Here is a 19654-nt window from a genome sequence, read left to right on the forward strand (position 1 = left end):
TGTGACCTTGGGAAAGTCACTTAACTTTTCTATGCCTCAGTTCCCTCCTTTGCAAAATGGAGCTTAAATACCTGTTCACCCTCCTACTTGGAATGTGAGCCCCATGTGGGTGGGACCTGATGATCTACCACGCCAGCACTTAGTATAGTGTTTGGTCCATAGTAAGAACTTAACAAATGTCACAAGTATTAATTAGGCTTACTAATAAGTTACTTATTAGGCTTACTCTTAAGACTTACTATTACCATTAAGTTAGGCTTGCATTAATCCGTCCCGATGTCATCTTTAGTCAGCCTGGACTGTAAGCCCGTCAAAGGGCAGGGACTGTCTCTGCCTATTTGTACATTCCAAGCGCTTAGTACAGTGCTCTGCACATAGTAAGCGCTCAATAAATACTATTGAATGAAAATGGGGAAAATGATGTTTCGAACCCCTTTTCTAATCTCTTCTCCTCAGAAGGATAGCCGCTGAGTGTTCCTAAACAAGACTGCCCAGGCTCTCATATCCCTGACCATGACCTTACCTAGCACCGTTAAAGTAGCCAATCATCATTAAGATTCGCTTTTCCAAATAGCATCCTTCAAATTAAAGCTTACGATCATATCCTCATATTTGATCCACAGTGGAGGTGATGTCCAGCTAGTCACCAACCTCTGTGTGAGAACTTTTCATTCCTAAAACTGGGGTGAATTACTAAATAACTTCCAAAGGGCTTTTATCAGCCAGTTAAATTTGTTCTTTTCTCAAATGAACCTCAATCCCATCCTTCCTTTTTTGCCCCAGCTGACCCACGAAGGAGGCACATTTTAAACTAAACAGTTGGATTGTTCATGTTCTAAAGCAAGCACTCCTTGAGGTTTAATCCTTCCGAAAGTTCCAATCCAGTTGTCAGTCAGCCACCAGTATTAGTTAAATGCTCACTATGGACCGAGCTCTTTACTGATCACTGTGGGAGCAATCCCAAAGTGGTTTTCTTTTGATATTTTGATGCATTACCTAATTAGTGTTCTATATTTCCCTGGTATACTAAGAGCCCAAAGTATAAGTACAGAAGTGTCTTTCTAGATTTGAATTATTTTTAGAATAAAATGCAAGTTATTGATTCCCTAAGTATCCTCTGACAACTTTTATTGCCTTCAAACCCCTCAGATGTTCACGTCATTCTCAGGTCATACTATTATGATATACAGAGTAGCCTCTTTAGATATCTGACAACTCATTTGTCAACCCGTAGGGCATACATTCCTACTTCGCCTGAATACAGTAACATTTGGTAACTTTTTAAATTCAAACGTGCAGATATTCAATAGCAAAGGGACTCTGACATTGTTCTTCAAAAATATCTAGTGCTCTGATAACCACAGCTGATATTCTCATTCTTGTTTTAATCTATTAATGGGTTGTTTGTTGGAAATGAAAAGTGTTCATTATTTCAGGAATTATTTTTTATCATTACCATGGTTTAAGGCAATAATTGATAAGATGCCAGACGATTTGATAAGAGATGCAAAACAAACTCCATTATTGCCTCAGATAAAAATATTCAGGGCAGCCTTCTTCCATCAGACTAGAAAGAAAATTCCTATTTACATTTGAACAGAGCTCATTCGTTTTCATCTGACGATACAGATCACTGTATTTTGTTACACAGATGTGACAAATAGAATTACAGCTGGTCTTTATTTGATCTTCTAAAGAGACAAAGATGTGCAAGGATTCTGTCTGCTCCTTTTTTTCCACCGTGTCATCTGTTGTTTGGAAAAGAGACCTAATTTGCAGCAGATAGAAAACTATTTGTTGTTTTGCAGGTTTGCCAAAAATAAATGAAATCATTAATTACTACATTTGAGCAGCTGTTAATACATTGGTGGAAGGAGACTTTATATTAGACTACTGGTTAATTACCCAGGCTATATTTAACACTTTTCACCAAAATATACATGACCTAAAATAATATCTTGTCACTTGAATTCATTCAGTCGCATTTATTGAGCGCTTACTGTGTGCAGAGCACTGTACAACTAAGGCAAGAGATAACACTCATTTTAAGTAGTCACAGTCTAATAGTCTGTTTCAACAGTCATCCTTATCCTTTATATGAGTATTTGACCCCCACGCTCAAACCCATTTTTTTATCTGGTTGGTTTTAGGATTATAGTTTACCAATGTTTCAGCTCATAGCCTTTCCAAACTCGAGCCCCCTCAGCATCCCAGTCATGAAATGGTTTACTTTGCCCTCAAGTCAGAATAGTAGTTTTTCAGATACAACCAGACTCGCTATGTCAAACTAAATAGAGTGCACCTTGAACACGCCCAAGCATCCTTCGAGCCATTTAGGAAAGCCTGTGTGAGTTGACGGGTCTATTCAGTGCTACCTAGAGAAGCATCGTGGCTAAGCGGAAAGAGCACGGATTTGGGAGTCAGAAGACGTGGGTTCTAATTCCAGCTCTGCCACTTTTCTGCTGTGAGACCTTGGGCAAGTCACTTCACTTCTCTGTGCCTGAGTTACCTCATCATGGTATAAAATGGGGATTAAGATTGTGAGCCCCCCACGAGACAACCTGATTACCTTGTATCTACCCCAGCACTTAGAACAGTGCTTGGCACATAGTAAGCGCTTATAACAAATAATGTGATTATTATTACCAAACATTTCAAAAACTGCAATTCCGACCCTGCCGATTTTCACTTTTCCTGTCCTTTTCACACCAAAATCATAATCTCCACGACCAAGCTTTTTGAAAGTGATTACTCAGAGTAACCTTAATTTGTCTTAGTACTGAACAAAATTAGTATTAACCCGTAAGATTTTTGAAAGGTTGCTGTATAGCTGCTGATAAATATAGCTCATAAAATTAACTACCAGAATCCAGTGTACTACCTAAAGAAGCGTGGGAGGAGGCTTAGGATATTTGGAGGCACTCATTTTGCCTCCCGAAAAAAAGAGGAGGCCAACAATAGAAACTTAATTCAGAGTCTGTGGCATACACTAAGAAAATTAGTGCACTGAAATCAGCTGTCATTCTATAAAGTTGTGCATCGCTCGTGCCAAAAGGTGCCATGTAATTTGCATATTGCATTAAAAGTAGTTTTGGTAGCCTAAGAATGTCATCTCAGGATAATTTTCTCCTCTGCTGAATAAGTATCCATTCTCTCTGTTCAGTTCTTCAAGAGCAAGAGCCCATTACCCTATGACATTTTATGCTATTAGCATATTCATTTCCATATTTTTAGATGTATTCAACTCATGAACAAATACTTACAGATTATAGATGCAAAACACATCGGCACATACATTTTATGTCCTATGTTTCACATATATTCATAAGTATACATTTTAAAATCCCCTAACATAGATTTAAGATCTTGACAATTATATACTTGAACCCACTTCATCCTCTAAGTGGGATTTATAGTTAAGTTTCAGATTATCTCTTTTTCAGAAGTCATTTAAAATGCAGGTTCAGAATGACATCATAATGGGACCACCTAAATTTCCCCTGTGTTTTAAAAAACAGTGACTAGTATTTCTCCATAGTCAAGGTTGTACTTTTTAGATATTCCTTTTAGTTTTCTTTTGAAAACCAAAATGTTTTCTCCATCATTCCTTGGTGACTTGTTTTTGCACTAAGATATTGGTGTGAATTTGCCTTTGTTTAATTCATATACTTTTGATCAATTCCAACTCATGCCCAATTATATTACACTAAATTAACATAATTCAACAGATGTTGATATTTAAATGTTTTCTGGCATTCGAATCTTGGACAGCTGTCTTAGAGCTTGGGGAAAAGGCAAACATTTAGAGTTAAATGCTGAACATATGCTTAAATTACTAATTAGAAACAAGAAAAAAATGCATTATCCTTTCTGAGGACAATAAACCTCAGATACAGTTTTTTCAGAGGCTCTTAGTTTTCACCAGTCCAGTAGTGTCGGGAGATTGGGTGATATAATATTCATTCTAAATCGAGGACTAAATTTAATTTCTAATTGGGTTACTTAAAAATGGTTCCTCTTGGAGTTTCTGTCATTTCAGGTGAACCTAGGACAAGCGCTAATAAATTTTACTGAAGTTTAAAAGTGCTGCGAAGTGGCTGGTTTCGTTAGAAATATTGGAATGGAAGGTGATGCTATCACCCTCATTCAAAAAGAAACGTCATAAAGTTTCATTTCCCTTAGAAATACGAGTGAAAAATAGATTTTCAAGGAACACTCAGCCTTGTTCGGTTGGATAGAAAATGTTTCATTACTACATTAAAATGCTTTGATCTTCAGTATTCTAATATATTGCTGGTAAAATCTGATCCTATACTTTGCCTGTTAGAAATCCATAAAACTCGTTCAGGAAATAATGATAAGCCAATATGCTTTTCCAGCTAGAGAAGAACACTAGGAACCAAACCCAGGTAGTAACGCCTGAGGGCTTGCTTACCCTAGTCATGAAATGGATTCCTCCCTCCTGGATTGTTAGCCCTGGGTGGGACTGGGACTGGGTCAGATCCCAGTGCTTAGCACCTAATAAACATTTCATAAATACCAGAAAGGGAATAAGGATCTCGGATAACGTGTCCAAGAGGTGAGAGAAGATGGGGTTAACAGTAATAATTGTAGTATTTGTTAAGCGCTTACTGTGTGCCAAGCAATGTCCTAAGTGCTGGGGTAGATACAAGGTAATCAGATTGTCCCGTGTGGGGCTCGCAGTCTTAATCCCCATTTTACAGATGAGGTAACTGAGGCACAGAGAAGTCATGCGACTTGCCCAAGGTCACACAGCAGACAAGTGGTGGAGCCGGGATTAGTGGGTAGGTTTAGAGAGCTGGTTGGAGGATTTCTCTTAAACAGCTGGGAAGAATGGAGAAGAGGAGGGAGTTGTAGAGGTATGAGAAGAAAATGGGAGTTGGTGGAATTTCACAGCTTGTGGTTTCTATTTTACCTTAGTAGGGTTGATGAGGCCACTGGGGATTAGGGAAGAAAGGTAGGGTGGGGGTTTGCGTGCTGGGAGCTGCAGGCGAGAATGAAAGATTTGGAATAAATGGGAGACAGTTCGGGAGGAATAAAAGCGATGTGAGCAGAAGAGAGGCGTTGATTATAGTAGGGCAGAAGTGGCTTGATTATGAGATTGAGGAGGAAGTTGACTGTGGGCATGACCCAAGGCTATTTGCTCCCACACCGTTTTTGCTGTTTTTTTCTCTTTACCTCTGTCCCTTCCATCTGTCTTTCCTTACCCTGGCTTTTTTTTTCTGGCTTTTTTTTTCTTTTCTGTCTCTGTTCTGTTTATCTGTTTCCTAACTTCGCAGCCCTGTACTTGGAAGTTCTTGTCCCCTAGCTCACTCTAGGCTCGCAAAATGTTTGTTGACATATTCTTTTTCCCTTTGCAGTGTTTCGGTGTTTCTGAGCTGGGGGAAGAATGAAAGCATAAGATCTTTTACCCTGAATTCGTCTCTTGGAAGCTAAACTTTTTCTCCCTGAAAATCTTCTTCATTTTAGCTCGCAGTAGCTTTTTATAAAGAAACTAGTGTGAAATTTTGTGCAGATCGATATCTAGGTATATTTAATGATTTATGAGAGTGCATGAAATTCCCTTTATAGAATCGTACCAAATCTGAAATTCTACTAATAATTTCCAAACATTGCCTCAAATAGAACAGATCTCTAGGGAATTAACAACTGTAAAGCTTTTCCAGTATCAACAGACTAGTTCCATTTCCTTTTTACCTTATATGCATACATTCAGACCTCCTTTGGGATGATGGGGGGGTGGAAATCAAAGAAGGAGTGGCCCTCATTTTTAATGATAATTTTTGGTTCCTTCTAAGAAGCAATCTTCTCAGCCCCAACCTTATTTCTTTCTGCCTCAAGGGAAGTGCAGTAAATCTGCCTGTTTCTTAAGTATGTATACCAAAGATGGCACCCAGGGCCGATAAAGTGGCAGAGTTTTAAAGTCATTTTCAGGAATTCACAGATACGACGTGGGAATACACTGTAGACTTGAGTACAGACGATTTCAGAGCTCAGATATGGGGGGGAAAGCAGAATGCAGTGGGTAAGCCTGGAAAAGGTGACACCATAGTGGATAAAGCACGGGCCTGGGAGTCAGAAGATCATGACGTCTAATCCCGGCTCCGCCACTTGTCTGCTGTGTGACCTTGGGCAAATCACTTCACTTCTCTGGGTCTCAGTTCCCTCATCTGTAAAATTAGGATTGAGCCCTACGTGGGATAGGGGCTATGTCCAACCCAATTTGCTTGTATCCACCCCAGTACTTAAGAACAGTGCCTGGCACATAGTAAGCGCTGAAATATCATAATTATTATTACCCCCAAATTGTGGCGGCCCACTTTTTCCATTTTAAAACATTGCATCAGCACCTGACTTGCCCAAAATCACACAGCTGACAAGTGGCAGAACCGGAATTAGAACCCGTGACCTCTGACTCCCAAGCCCGGGCTCTTGCCACTGAGCCACACTGCTCCTCACGCTGTTACTTTCCTGTGCCCCAACTTTGCCGCTGCAGTGACACTAGCAAGGCTGTTGTACTGGGGTGCAGCTGATGCCCTGTCCAGACTTATCTTTTTCTTATTGACAGTGAGTGTTCTTGCCAAACGCCAGGGACCATAGTCACATCTGTTTGTCTCTTGAGCTTGTCCGAGGCTGTTCGGGTACACGTTTTATCCAGAGGGCAGTTCTAACTAGGCCTAATAATCTGAAAAGCCTCTATTTGTAAATGCATACAATGGGGCGACAAATTCCCGTCCTCTTTCTTTAAAAATTATTCCATTTGACACTCTTGCTCCAGTCCCTGTCAACCACACGTCAAAAGCCAGGTTTTCAGGCAAGGTAGTCTTAACAAGTTCTATTTTCCACTGATAAAATGCCCACCAGAGTCCTATTTATAAAGATAGCTCGCAGCAAGCTGTGGGTAAGCCAAGAGGAAGCTATGAAAGAGGGTTTTTTTTTCATATTTTAGTCCTTCTGTGATTTTAATTTTATAAAGAAAAATGTTAAACCTTCTTAAAAGGCTCGAGTAACAGCCATGCCAGATTCTACTATTTCATTTCTGAAAACTACAAATTCAGTAAATATGGAAGTGCTTTTGCATTTGCAGATGTGACAAGGTATTACCATCTGACAGGTACAAAAATCATTTATTTGCCTATTTGTCTCTTAACTCTGTATCTGTTGTAAAAAGACTGGTATGTATTTTTCAACCTTTATTCCCTCCTTCTTGCCTTCTATACTTGAGCAGTTATCATAGTTAGAGCTTGATCCATTAGTAGTGAAAAAAATCATTACAGAGATTCCTAGGAAAGATTAGTAAATTTAGGGGTGCTCATTTTTACAACCGAGACGGTACAGTTTTCCTTCTCAACATCACAGAGGGAAAAAATACAAACCCTCACCTTGACTCGTGACTCAAGTGTTGTGCTCTGCAAAGATAAATGATTCATTTATGCCGAAGGAACAGGGCTGCCTTTCAGACACTCATTGATTTTAAATTAAAAAGTAACTGCTATGGTCTACATGAAGGGTGACAACAATAACAAAGTAGTCCTTACTTAGTGTTATTTGTTGCAACTCCATTGCATCTGCCTGAAAGAAGAGGGGAGCCCGAGTACCGTAATCTTACTGATCAATAATCTAGATATCTCAATACAGTGTAACAGATAATCAATTCTCTGTAGAATTACTCAAGCACAGCTAGCTGTTACTCCTGTGGCTCCGGGCTTCAGGATCAATCGACTGACTTGATTCATTTTTATCTTTCATCCTAGTCGCATTTTAGATGTTTGTTTTATATATATATATATATATATATGTATAAACTTTTCACATAGCAATATTTCAGGGAAAAAGAAATCCAAGTATTTCATCTGTTTGCCCCGCAATTTCATCCCAAGGGTTATTTTCATGTAAGTCATTTGATGGAAGCAAGGCGGTGGGGCTGCGATTCAGAGTTTCCTGTTAGTGTGAAAAGTACTCCGCTGAGTTATGAAAAGCCATAATATACTTTATCTTGTACTACTTAACTATCTACTACCATTTGAAAGAACAAGTATTTCTGGTTTATTAATGTATCCACGTGAAGCAAAAGTAGTTTTTACTGTGGAAATTGAAATAAGTCCACGAGTATTTGTGGTGATTCTTTTTCAAAAATACAAGCACTTATGGATAATATGAAAGTCAGGTTATGTCTAAATTCAGTAAAGTATGAACAAAAGAAAGTTGTTCAGTTCTGTGATTATATTAAAAATTGTTCAATCAAATATTTTTATCAAATGAGATGAAAGACTGATGACACCTTTCAAAAATAAGATAAGCTGATGAGTTGCTCCAGTGTAGCAGAATAACCCGAGGTCTGTTTAGCTCAGTGAAGGAATTCTTCAATAATAATAATCGTTATGGTATTTGTTAAGCACTTCTGTGCAAAGCACTGTTCTGAGCGCTGGGATAGATACAAGATAGTTTGGACTCAGTCCCTGTCCCATGTGGGGCTCACAGTCTCAATCCCCATTTTACAGATGAGGTAACTGAGGCACAGAGAAATAAAGTGACTCGCCCAAGGTCACACAGCAGACAAGTGGCAGATCCGGGATTAGAACCCGTGACCTTCTGACTCCCAGGCCCGTGCTCTATCCACTGTGCCTCCTTTCCTCCTTGAATAATCCACCGTCCTATTTTAGTATTCAGCTGTATTGTAGTTTATCCTTCCCATCTCCCCATAGCTATCCCTCTTGCCACAATCCACCGCCACCATCAGAGGTTTCAGGACAGTCTTCGAAGTCCCAGTGGTGAGGTCAGGAGAAAGAATACAGCAGCTGCAGTCGAGTGACCTCAGGAGCCTATATGCAGGCACCTGTAGGATGAAATCTCATCCAAAAAAGAAAATACTTTGCCACCAGGAATAGGGCCTATAACTGTTTCCTCTATACCCAATTGTGACAAAGGGTACTTACTAATAGCAAATCCTCCTATTTTTCACTCACAACCAGGTTGCGGGCCATTCATACTCAGAATTCTTGGATTTTTTTCCCCCCAGATAGTACACACTTCCCTTCCCAGAAACTGAATTGTTCAGTGTCTGTATCTTGGGCTGTAGAGAACCATGATTAAAAGAAAAAATCTAGCATTTGTTAGAAGTAGAGAATCTTGAAATCGATTTCGGTACTATCAAGTGTACCTCGGGAAAGGTTGCTAGGAAACACTGTTGTGCCATTTTGTATACCACAGGGTCATTATTAAAATACAGAAGTCTTGGAAACCTGTGCCCAGCATCACCTGATCAAGAAGCGTGAACATTCTGCTTGAGCTCATCCAATGTGTATTTAATCCTGTCAGTGAGAACCCTAACATCCAAAGTCATTTAGTTAATCCCACATCCTTTATGGTTGAATTCCGGTTAAACTCCCCTTTTCTTCAAAAATCTCCAGGAAATGTGATTCCCAGTCACTTTCCACAATCAGTTGCATATTTGATAACCTTAACTTTCTGGAAGTTCTTCCTTCCAAAGGGAGTAATTCTTTCTGTTGCTAAACTTGTTCTTCTTATGAAAAGTAAATTGTACCTTTGGTAGAAATGCCCTGGCTCGATTGGCTGCAGCCCCAACTTCTGGACACCCCAATCCTGTGGGATGAGTGCCCGGTTGAGAGTAGGTGGGGAAAGAGTCGCTGCTCGTTATGGGTGCGGAATGTGTCTGTCAGAGTGTTGTACTCCCCCAAACGCTTAGTACCGTGCTCTGCTCACAGTAAGCGTTCAGTAAATATAATTGATCGATTGTTCCACTGACCCCGCTACCTACTAATTTATTTATATATGCTATTGTCTGCCTCCCTTCCTAACCTGTGAGCTCCTTGTGAGCAGGGAATGTGTCTACCAATCCTGGTATATTATACTCTCCCGAGTGCTTAGTACATTGCTCCACATACAGTAAACACAATTTACTGATTGATGAACCTAGGAAGTAAATAATCCCAGTTCATTTGCTCATACATCGCCTCTTCCAACTCTTTATTTGTGTTGGCCTTCACAAGGTCCCCTCTAGTTTCTCCACATCCTTCTCAAAATGTGGTGAACAAACTGAACTGCTCCAGTAAGACCTAGCCCAAAGCCAGGGAAAACAGGAGGATTTCTATCCAGTTCTTAAATGCCCTGTTTGTTCCCCCCCGCACCAAAAAAAAAAAAAAGACTTGTACCCTTTCATCTCTCTTTAAAATTGTATGTTTGTCATTTGTATTTCATCACTCAGTAATTCTACAAATAGGCCTCCTTATTTGAGTTTTATTGTATTGTATTTTATAAACACTGGAATGTGTTTATTGTTATACTGTACTCTCCAAAGCGCTTAGTATGGTGCTTTGCACACAGTAAGCACTCAATAAATACAACTGAATAAATGAATGGATCTCATCTACCAACTTGGTTGAATTGTACTTTCCCCAGCACTTAGTACAGTGCCGGGTACTCACTAAGCACCCACTAAATATCATTGATTGATATATGTAGTCTATATATAGTGTATATCGTGACCTCTTTGGATAATTAATTTTAGTTATTTTCCTGTCAGAGGCAACAGAGTTTGTTTTTATATTGAGCAAGAAAGATTGCCAGTTTTGATCATTTAAAAACATCCTTTCATCTTATTCATTCCAGTAGCAATTTATAAATTTACATATAGTAATATGTAATTATACTTTTTATATATATACACACCCCCACACGCAAACTATAAAAGTAGTTTTTTTAAAACACACATCTGTTTTCACCTGGATCTTTATTTATTCTGAGAATATATTTCTAAACGTCGCATGAGCTCATCTCAAGGATGGTCAGCTGGTGGCAAATCCACAGCTCTCGTTCAATAACCCAACACTAAAAATCACGAAAATATCCAAGTGCCTTTTTCCTGTTCCTCAGGGCTTCCTTTGCCATAGAAACTACTCCAAGTTATATTGACCTGGAAATTTACCACTTTCTCAAGTTGTATTTTTAATTCTCCTCTAACTGAGGTAAGGCCCAATAAAATACGCGATGGATTAAGATACTTCTTCACCTGGCTTCTGAACAATTAATACATCCCACTGAGATGTGGACACTAGGAGAGAGTATCACTGCATGCCTCATTTTGATTTCATATGTTTCCCTAAAATTTCTGCTGCACAATAACGTAAAATAAATTGATCATGCTTTTCCTGTAATAAATGTTGTTCTGACAGGAGGGCATTAGTAGCCAATTGATAACCTAGCAACAATATTGTGATCTCTTTGGATAATTAATCTTAGCTATTTTCCTGTCAGAAGCAACAGAGTTTGATTTTATGCTGAGCTAGAAAGATTGCCAGTTTTGAAAATTAAAAAGCATTCCTTTTATATTATTCATTCCAGCAGCAATTTATGATGGCGTGTTTAGCTGCTGAACGCTTGTCAACAAACATAATTATGTTTCGATATAAACAAGATTGGTGGCTTTACTATGCAGTTCCATCGTTGTTGGGAATGTTTTGATTTAGGTAGAGATTATCCAAGCTGGGTATTTATGTACCTTTTTTTTCTTCTTTTGTTAATAGTTTTCTCTGATAATTACTTGCAGACAGACGAGTGTGCATTTAGGATCCTTGTGCATGGGAGATATCAAAAGGAGGAGGAAAGCTGCACCTTTGCCAAGTTCAACAACTACAGGTAAAAAGACCCTGTAACCAGCCCACAGATATTAAAGTTTTAAGGAGCAAAATACAGACAAATGATTTGCAATGGCAGCAAATTAAGATTTGGGGTAAATATTCCAAAAGCAGACAGTTCACTAATTCCTTTAGAAAGAAAAAAAAAATGTTTGTCAATTGGCATCCCTAGTTTCCTCATCAGTAAAATAGGAATTATTTTCTATTTTCCCACCTACTAGACTGTGAGCCCTGCGTGGGACAGGGACCATGTACAGCCTGATTATCTTTTATCTATCCCAGGGGCTTTAAAGTGCTTCGCTTATAGTAAGCGCTTAAATTCCATTTAGAAAAACAATCTTTTCTCACTCCCCATTAAATTGTTAGGTTTGAGCACAGTGCTTGACACAGAGTAAGTATAACAGATATCAGAGTTATCATCCCTGAAGGTTTCCTATTTTAAACTATTCCTCAATTCATTATTTTGAAAGAGAATCATTTTTTCCACTTGGATAACCATGAATATGATTTTTGCCTAACAAGGAGACAAAGCTAAAAGAATAAGAGTCTTTTTACATGAGGGCTGTACAAAGAAGTAAAATGTGTGAAATAAATGGATCTACGAAGAGTCACATATTTAGACTCAGAAACCTAAAGGGTGACTCTAAAATGAGTGATGGGCATTATATAGTTAAAACACTAGGAGCACATTCTAAAATGTGCTTTTCCCAGGGATAGTTCCAACCATAACATATACTCATTGTACAGTCTTATGCTTGTGAAATAACTTTATCAAGATCTGGCAGTAAAATACATCCATGTTTACGTGTTCCGTTTTACTGAACCTAGCTAGAATTTTATGATTACCTGCCCATTACTGTCTCAATTCTAAATCACCCCTTATATTATGATAAAATAATTTAATCCAGTTTAGACTTTAGGGACAGGCAATTGTTCTGTTGGTGTACTCTAAGCAAATATGGTATTCTTCAACTCATTTTAAGGTAACTACTAAAACTTACTTCAGTTGTCTTGCCTTCTGAGTTTTTTTTACCTTTTGATTTTTCAAATACTAGTGACCAAAGCGGACTTAGTACAATCTCTTGTTCGCCTTTAAAGCACCTTAATGGCAGCAGTAGTTTTTTTTAAAGAAGGATTCCTGGGTCTAGTCCTCAATCACTAAGCCAGGAAGTAGTTTCCAGTAGAAAGAAGTTTGGGAAAAGGGCTCAAAGCTCCCGTTGCAGATGATTGCAAGAATGCAAGCATGGACTGTGATGTAGCAGGAAAAGAGAGCCAGTCATCATGGTCTAAAGATTTGAGAGACAGGGAGAGATCTCAGAATCTTATTTGGTCCAGCCCCTTCCTCCGATTGTGCAAGTGCATCTAAGGTGGATAGTTGTCCTTACTTTAATAAAGATTTCCATATACTGCAATTCCCAGTTCCAGTATACAGTCGCCCATATTCTCTTATAATGCTAGAGATCACAAGCTCCTCCAGTGCAGGATCGCATCTGCCACCTCCACTGTATTCTCCAAAGTGCCTAGTACTTTGTGCACAATAAATGCTCAAAAAATAGTATCAGTTGATTGAAATCTGTGATAAAGATTACACCTGAAGACAGATGAGAAGTGTTCATTCATACATTTTGATTTTGTATGTTGATTGTGATGGTAAGATCTTGGTTCTTTATCCCCATTCCCTCTAATTTTAGTTTTACAATCACAACATTATCTAATGTGTATACCATTTGATGCTTTCAGATAAAGAAATAAAAAGATTTGGTTAATAAATGTATATTCTGGGAAGAACAATGTTTTTAGTATGCTGCCTGATTTGAACAAAGCTACAGGTCCTAAATCAAGCACCACTGCTCAGAATTTCAAATTCAGTATTCTTTTTTTTTTTGGTGTCTCAAGGAAATGGGTTTGGAAACTGTGTCTTCAGCTAGCATGGGAGCATTGTAGTAATACTTTTATGCTCCCTGCAGATATCCAGTCATGAAATCTTCAAAAGACTATGTCTCATACCTATCTCAGTTTGGACTTTTTTGTGTTGGGTTTTTTTCTGTGTATTTTTTTGAGGGGGGTGGGACGAGTTTGGTGAATAAGGCAGAAAAGTTAAGAATTTGGTAGACTGAATGGCTAATCTGCTCAGTTCGAATTTACAATTTTACCTCGAAGGAATAAAGCATACACCATCAGAAAAGTGATTTAGTTTCATAATCCAATACTGCATGTGCATGGGTGTCCAGGTAGGCAGTTCCTCAAAAGCACATGTTGTAATATTTAACAATGAAAATATCATTTTTAATAGTTGATATGACAACTAAAAATATGCTCATATCAATTTACTCCTATGATATCTTTTACATTTCATTTTTCAAATAACTGCTTTTGCATTTGCTTCTGAACATATCTTCAGGTCATATTTATAAGACTATAGACTAGCTAGCAGTATTATTGGTTATACATTTATTAATTGTGACAAGAACACCAAATTTATTTCAGTACCCTAGCTTATTTACTGCTCTTTCACCTTTATATTTTGTATTGACAAAATAAAATGAATATTGATAGAGTTAAGTATTGATTTCTAAATTTATAGCTTGTTCTCCGTCTGAGTCAAAGTCACATACCCAAAGATTGTGGGTATATTAAAAGAATGTAGATTTATAAAATGGAGAATTATTCAGGCAAGAAAGTTTGCCAGCACAATGCACTTTATAGTTTGAAAAAAGTCATTTGTAAAGGTGAAAAACAGTGAACAAAATTAAAGGAGTGCCATAATTTTCCTTTATTAAAAAAAGTCAGATGAGAGCCACAGCAGTAGTTTTGGTTCTATTCTGCATCAGCTGAAATTATCATCTCTTTGGGCTTGGTTTTAACAGTGAGCAGTTTCATTATAGCACTTGGGATCATTTATTTTTACTAACTATAAAATTATTACATTGAATAGTATGAGAGACAAATTACCCATATTGACAAATATCACTTGTATCATTTCAATTTGATTTCCGTTATGGCGGAACTGTAATTACAGTGAGACTGTCAACAATCGAGCCTTTTTCTGTATATTTATGTGTATGTGTGTCTTCAGTTAAGAAATTGGACTGTCACAGAATTCTTTTCAGTGCAGATACTTATATAGGCCCTATTCTTAAAGATCTTCAGTGAAAGTAACTCCCCATCTTCTCTGAGTTCTGCTGCAGTATTTTCATATTTTTATCCTATCTCCTTTGCTTTCATACAGTACCCGAAACGATGCCTCAAATACTAACGCTCCTTTTATTATATTTACTGAACACATGCTCTGTGCCAGCCGCCTTGGTAGATACAGGTAATCGGATCGACCACAGTTGTAGGGAAAGCCGGTATCATCCCCATTTTACAGATAAAGGAAGCCGAGGCAGAGATGTGACAGCATTGCTCCAGCGTTTAGAGCAGCGCTCGGCACATAGTAAGCGCTTAACAAATACCGTCGTTGTTATTATTGTAATGACACACACTGATTGACACACATCCCAGCGGAACGTTGGGTTGAACCGAATTCTGTCACGTAGCTCAAAATTGCTAAAATTGCCAGTGTCCAGACATGTCCTAATTTCTTGCCTTAATCACTTTTCCGGCCGCCTCGAACCTTTTCGGCGAAGCCAACCTCTTCCCTCTTGACTGGTTAGTACGGCGGCATAGGATGAACGGAAATAGGGAGCCCACGATGCTGCTTCTAAAATGGGAGGACAGGAGGGAGAGATGGGGGAGGTAGACGGGAGGGGAGGGCAGTAGCTGTTAACAGTGAAGCTAAGCTATCACCTCCTCTTCCACTGGCTGTTTATCCAGCATCAATACAGCCCTTTAGGAGCCAAATTACTAAACAAGCTGCCAATTAGGCTTGCAGTTAGCCGGATAGATTAGTGGCTAGGAGAGACCAATAGGAGATTTTCATCTCTTGAGCCAATTACGCAAGTGAATTACCATCCACAGTACCCTGGAAGATTTGAGGGGAGGAAAAGAGAGAGCGTGAGAAGGGAAAAGGAGAGAGAGAAAGAGAGAGACACACTCTGCTATAATAGACATAAAGCGAGATCCAGTGTAGCGGGGGGAGGGTTAGCAGGCCAAGGAGTGCAAAATTGCCCTCACGAAAGGAGAACCTTCTAGGAAGGGATTTAAAGGATTTAACGCTGCAAGGAGTGATAGAAAGGGAAATAATAGTCATAGAATACTGTGCTGAAGCAGACTTGCTCAGCTCACAAGTCTTAATCTTATAAAAGAAGGATGAGAAGCCAAAAGTAGATTTCTATAGTACATCTTCCCTTATGAATTGTGAAGTAACTGGGTTTTTACACTAACTGATGTTTAAAATTTTAAATATATTAAGAGCTTGAAGAGAAAATTAACCCCCAAGTGCCATTTTTCCCTCCAGCTTTTCATTAAAAAAACACACACAAAATAAAAAAAACACCCCGAAACAAAACAGGAGAAAGCAGTTTTGAAAATATGATGGAGTTTGGACGCTGCAAAAATGCAAGCAAGATAATGGGCCAAATTTAATACTCCTGGGCTTCCAAGTTAATCCTGTGCTCTGAAAGCCAGGGTTTGGCAATTAAGATATGGAATTAGGTCTCTACTTGCTAGTCTATTCAAGACCAAGCACTGCCATGATTTATCAGTTCTTGATGAAGTTTTTGAACCAGTCTCATGCTATTTCTTAAGTATTATACAAATTGTAAACCGGAACTTTTGCAAGCTCTCGTATCCAAAAACAATTAAACAGATGTGTAGCCTGCAGCAGCATTAGACCTCTGATCTGATTTTAGCTTACAGATGGAATTAAATTAATTCATAGCAATCACTGTAAAATCAGGGATACGCTCCAGAATGCGAGTGCACTGTTCAACCGGGGCATGTCATGTCCCACAGCTGCTTAAGAAGATTCTAAATTTTTCATGGAAATCTGCCTCCAATACACAAAAATATCATTTCAAAATAAAACTGTAATTGCCAGGTTTATTACTCTATTAAAATAATTTTGAAAAAGAATCCCTTGCCATAACGTTCATAGCATGTGGTTCATCTTAGGTCTTAAAAATGATAGTTCTGCCAGTTCGAGTCTCTAACTTGAGAATCCTGCAGGATCAAGTTTGAGGCACTCCAAGTTTTGTCCCACCCCTTGTGTCGAATCAAGGCTCCAGAGAATCACCCTCTTATCTAACAGATTTTTAAAAATTACCAGTGATTGATTGATTGATGGCATTTTTTTGAGCACTTACTGTGCAAAGCACCTTATGAAGTGCTTGGGGAAGTTGATGGACATGATCAATCAGTGGTATTTATTGAGCACTTACTATGTGCTTGGGCGAGTAATAATGTTGGTATTTGTTAGGCGCTTACTATGTGCAGAGCACTGTTCTAAGCGCTGGGGCAGATAAAGGGTAATCGGGTTGTCTTACGTGAGAGTACCACAGAGTTAGTGGATACATCCCCTGACTTCAAGAAGCTTACAATCTAAAGACAGAAATTAAAATATATTAAGGATAAGGAAAACAGTAGAGTTAAAGGATATATACGTAAATGTGCGGGGGCTGGATCTGGAATGGGTATCAACATGCTTAAGGAGTAGAGGAGTAAGGAGTAATTTGTTTGCAGTGTAGACACAGATTCTGGAAAGGTTCTTCAAGGAACCCAAGGTAAAAATCAAAAGCTTAATTCAAAGCTCTGCACTCAATGCATATCTTTGAGTACTCAGTGTAATGCATGGCACATAGTAAGTACTTAAATATCATTTTAAAAAAAAGACCCAAGCAGCTGCTTCATAAAACAATTAATGCTATTTGAGTGCTTACAATGTGCTAAATCCTTGGGGGAAGAGTATGATACACCAAAATTAGCAGATTTCTTCCCTGCCCATAATAAACTCATAGTCTAGAGGAGGAGACAGCCATTAATATGAATAGTTTATAGTATATATTTTAAAGATATGTATGTCAGTGCAGTTGAGGGTTGAGGGTGGGGTGAACAGCAAATATCCAAAGGTCAGGGAGCCAAATGAGCTAAACTGGGATGAAAGCAGGTTAGGGAGAAGGCAGGCCAGAAGCACAACTGTGCTATAGCTGGGGACTGTGGTGAATATATTAACAGGCATTCAAGTCCTGAGCGGAGGCATTTGGAATTCGATAACATGGTTCCTTGATTGATTTATCAGATTAAGGCAAAGAACCCCCGCCCCTAACTGCTGCCCCTCTCTCATCTGCTTCCTCCCATCTTCTCACTTCTTCCCCCTGCCCTCCCATCCTTTCCTACGAATCGAACTACCTCCCGCTCCTTTCTCTTCCTCTTTCTGTGCTTCTCCCCTCCCCACGTCTTACTTGTTATCACTGACATTAGTATGTCGATCAGAGTGTGCTGGGTGCCTGGCTTCATCTGCCTGGGAGAGGGTGAGCGAATGTGACAGTCCGGGTATCCGCCGAGTTGCCCCTACCCATGTCTCCCCAATCCCAGATGCGACCAGGCAGTTCTCTTGTTCCATGTAAAAACTTTTCATTTAGAATTAAATCAATCTGGGTTAAATGTATCACATCATCATGGCAGGTCCAATTGGCCGGGAGGCCTAATCAGAATCCCCCAAAAGGCAAGTGGACCCAGCCCAGCCAGTTGTCCAAGGGGGAAAAGGGCAGATTAACATTTTCATATTTTCAGGATGCAACTCGTCAGTCAAACATTTCTTTTAGTTGCCTCTTGCCCGGGACATGCTTTTTCCTACCTTGCAGACCCAATAGTGGTCGGAAACACATCTAAACATCATGGCTCAGTGGAAAGAGCCCGGGCTTAGGAGTCAGAGGTCGTGGGTTCGAATCCCACCTCGGCCACTGTCGGCTGTGTGACCGTGGGCAAGTCACTTCACTTCTCGGTGCCTCAGTGACCTCAACTGTAAAATGGGGATTAACTGTGAGCCTCACGTGGGACAACCTGATTACCCTGTATCTACCCCAGAGCAGTGCTCTGCACATAGTAAGCGCTTAACAAATACCAACATTATTAAGCATCAGTGTCTTGTGAAGTGGAAAATCCTCACTCTGCTAAGGTTTCTGGGTGTCCCTGGATTGGCCTAGCGCATCTTTACTCACTCAGATGGTTCTGGGTCCTCCCTAACAAGGGGGAAAAGCCTGACACTCAAGGAATTCCCTTTCAAATCCACCATTACTACTCTGGGCAGAACATTATTGAGTTAGATCACAATTATTATTAAGACACCATCTCTACCCCTCAAGGAGTTTGCAATCTTATTGCTTAATTTAACTGCTACCGATCTCCACTCATGGCTACATTGGAGGGTTCAAGTAGTGCAAAACATTTCAAGGATTGGCCTCCGTAGGAGAAAAGTGGGGATTCATTCTTTATCAGAACGGAGAGCTGCTCCTTTTTAGGGCAAAAAACAGGGCTGGTTACAATTTTACTTTTCTTTGTGGACATATCTCCTTGGTATTACCAATTAATTAGCAACAATAATTCAAGGACTCTGCACGGTATTGCAAACTTAACACTAAATCATAAAAGTCTTTCATATGATCTCCCATGTGTAGATCCCAAGGGAGCGGACCCGAAAATATACCATATCCTTCCCTGGAAAACTTTACATCTTAATTCCATACAAAATTCAGCAAGTGCTAAAATCTGTTGCTGACAGCCTCTGTGTGGGTATGCTGCTCCTGGTTTGTGCAGTGTTTTCTCAAAACGCACTATTTTGTCAAAAGCATTTTTTTGATATGAAGATCTTCCCCCCACTAAGTTCAACAACAAGGAGTGGTCTGCTAAAAAAAAAACAAAAAACCCTATGTATTCTTTGAGAGAAATTTTTGGATAGGCCTTTTTGCACTTGGAATTTCACCCTTTATTCAACCCACCCTCAGCCGCACCGCAGTTATATACATATCCGTAATTTATTTTAATGTTTATCACCCCTCTAGACTATATGTTTCATGTGGGCAGGGAACACATTTACCAAT

At 39.2% G+C, this 19654-nt stretch overlaps 1 protein-coding gene across 2 annotated transcripts in view; it reads left to right on the plus strand.

The window, feature by feature from the left end:
- GPATCH2 (G-patch domain containing 2) overlaps positions 1-19654 on the plus strand; it is a 112602-nt gene that overhangs the window by 89585 nt on the left and 3363 nt on the right. For both annotated transcript variants that reach the window (XM_029047061.2, XM_029047062.2), the window contains one exon: positions 11588-11676. In XM_029047061.2, the coding sequence (XP_028902894.1) occupies positions 11588-11676 (89 nt within the window). The remainder of the gene's footprint in view (positions 1-11587; positions 11677-19654) is intronic.

The sequence above is a fragment of the Ornithorhynchus anatinus genome, chromosome 19 (genome assembly GCF_004115215.2).
Source record: "Ornithorhynchus anatinus isolate Pmale09 chromosome 19, mOrnAna1.pri.v4, whole genome shotgun sequence".
Lineage (NCBI taxonomy): Eukaryota > Metazoa > Chordata > Mammalia > Monotremata > Ornithorhynchidae > Ornithorhynchus > Ornithorhynchus anatinus.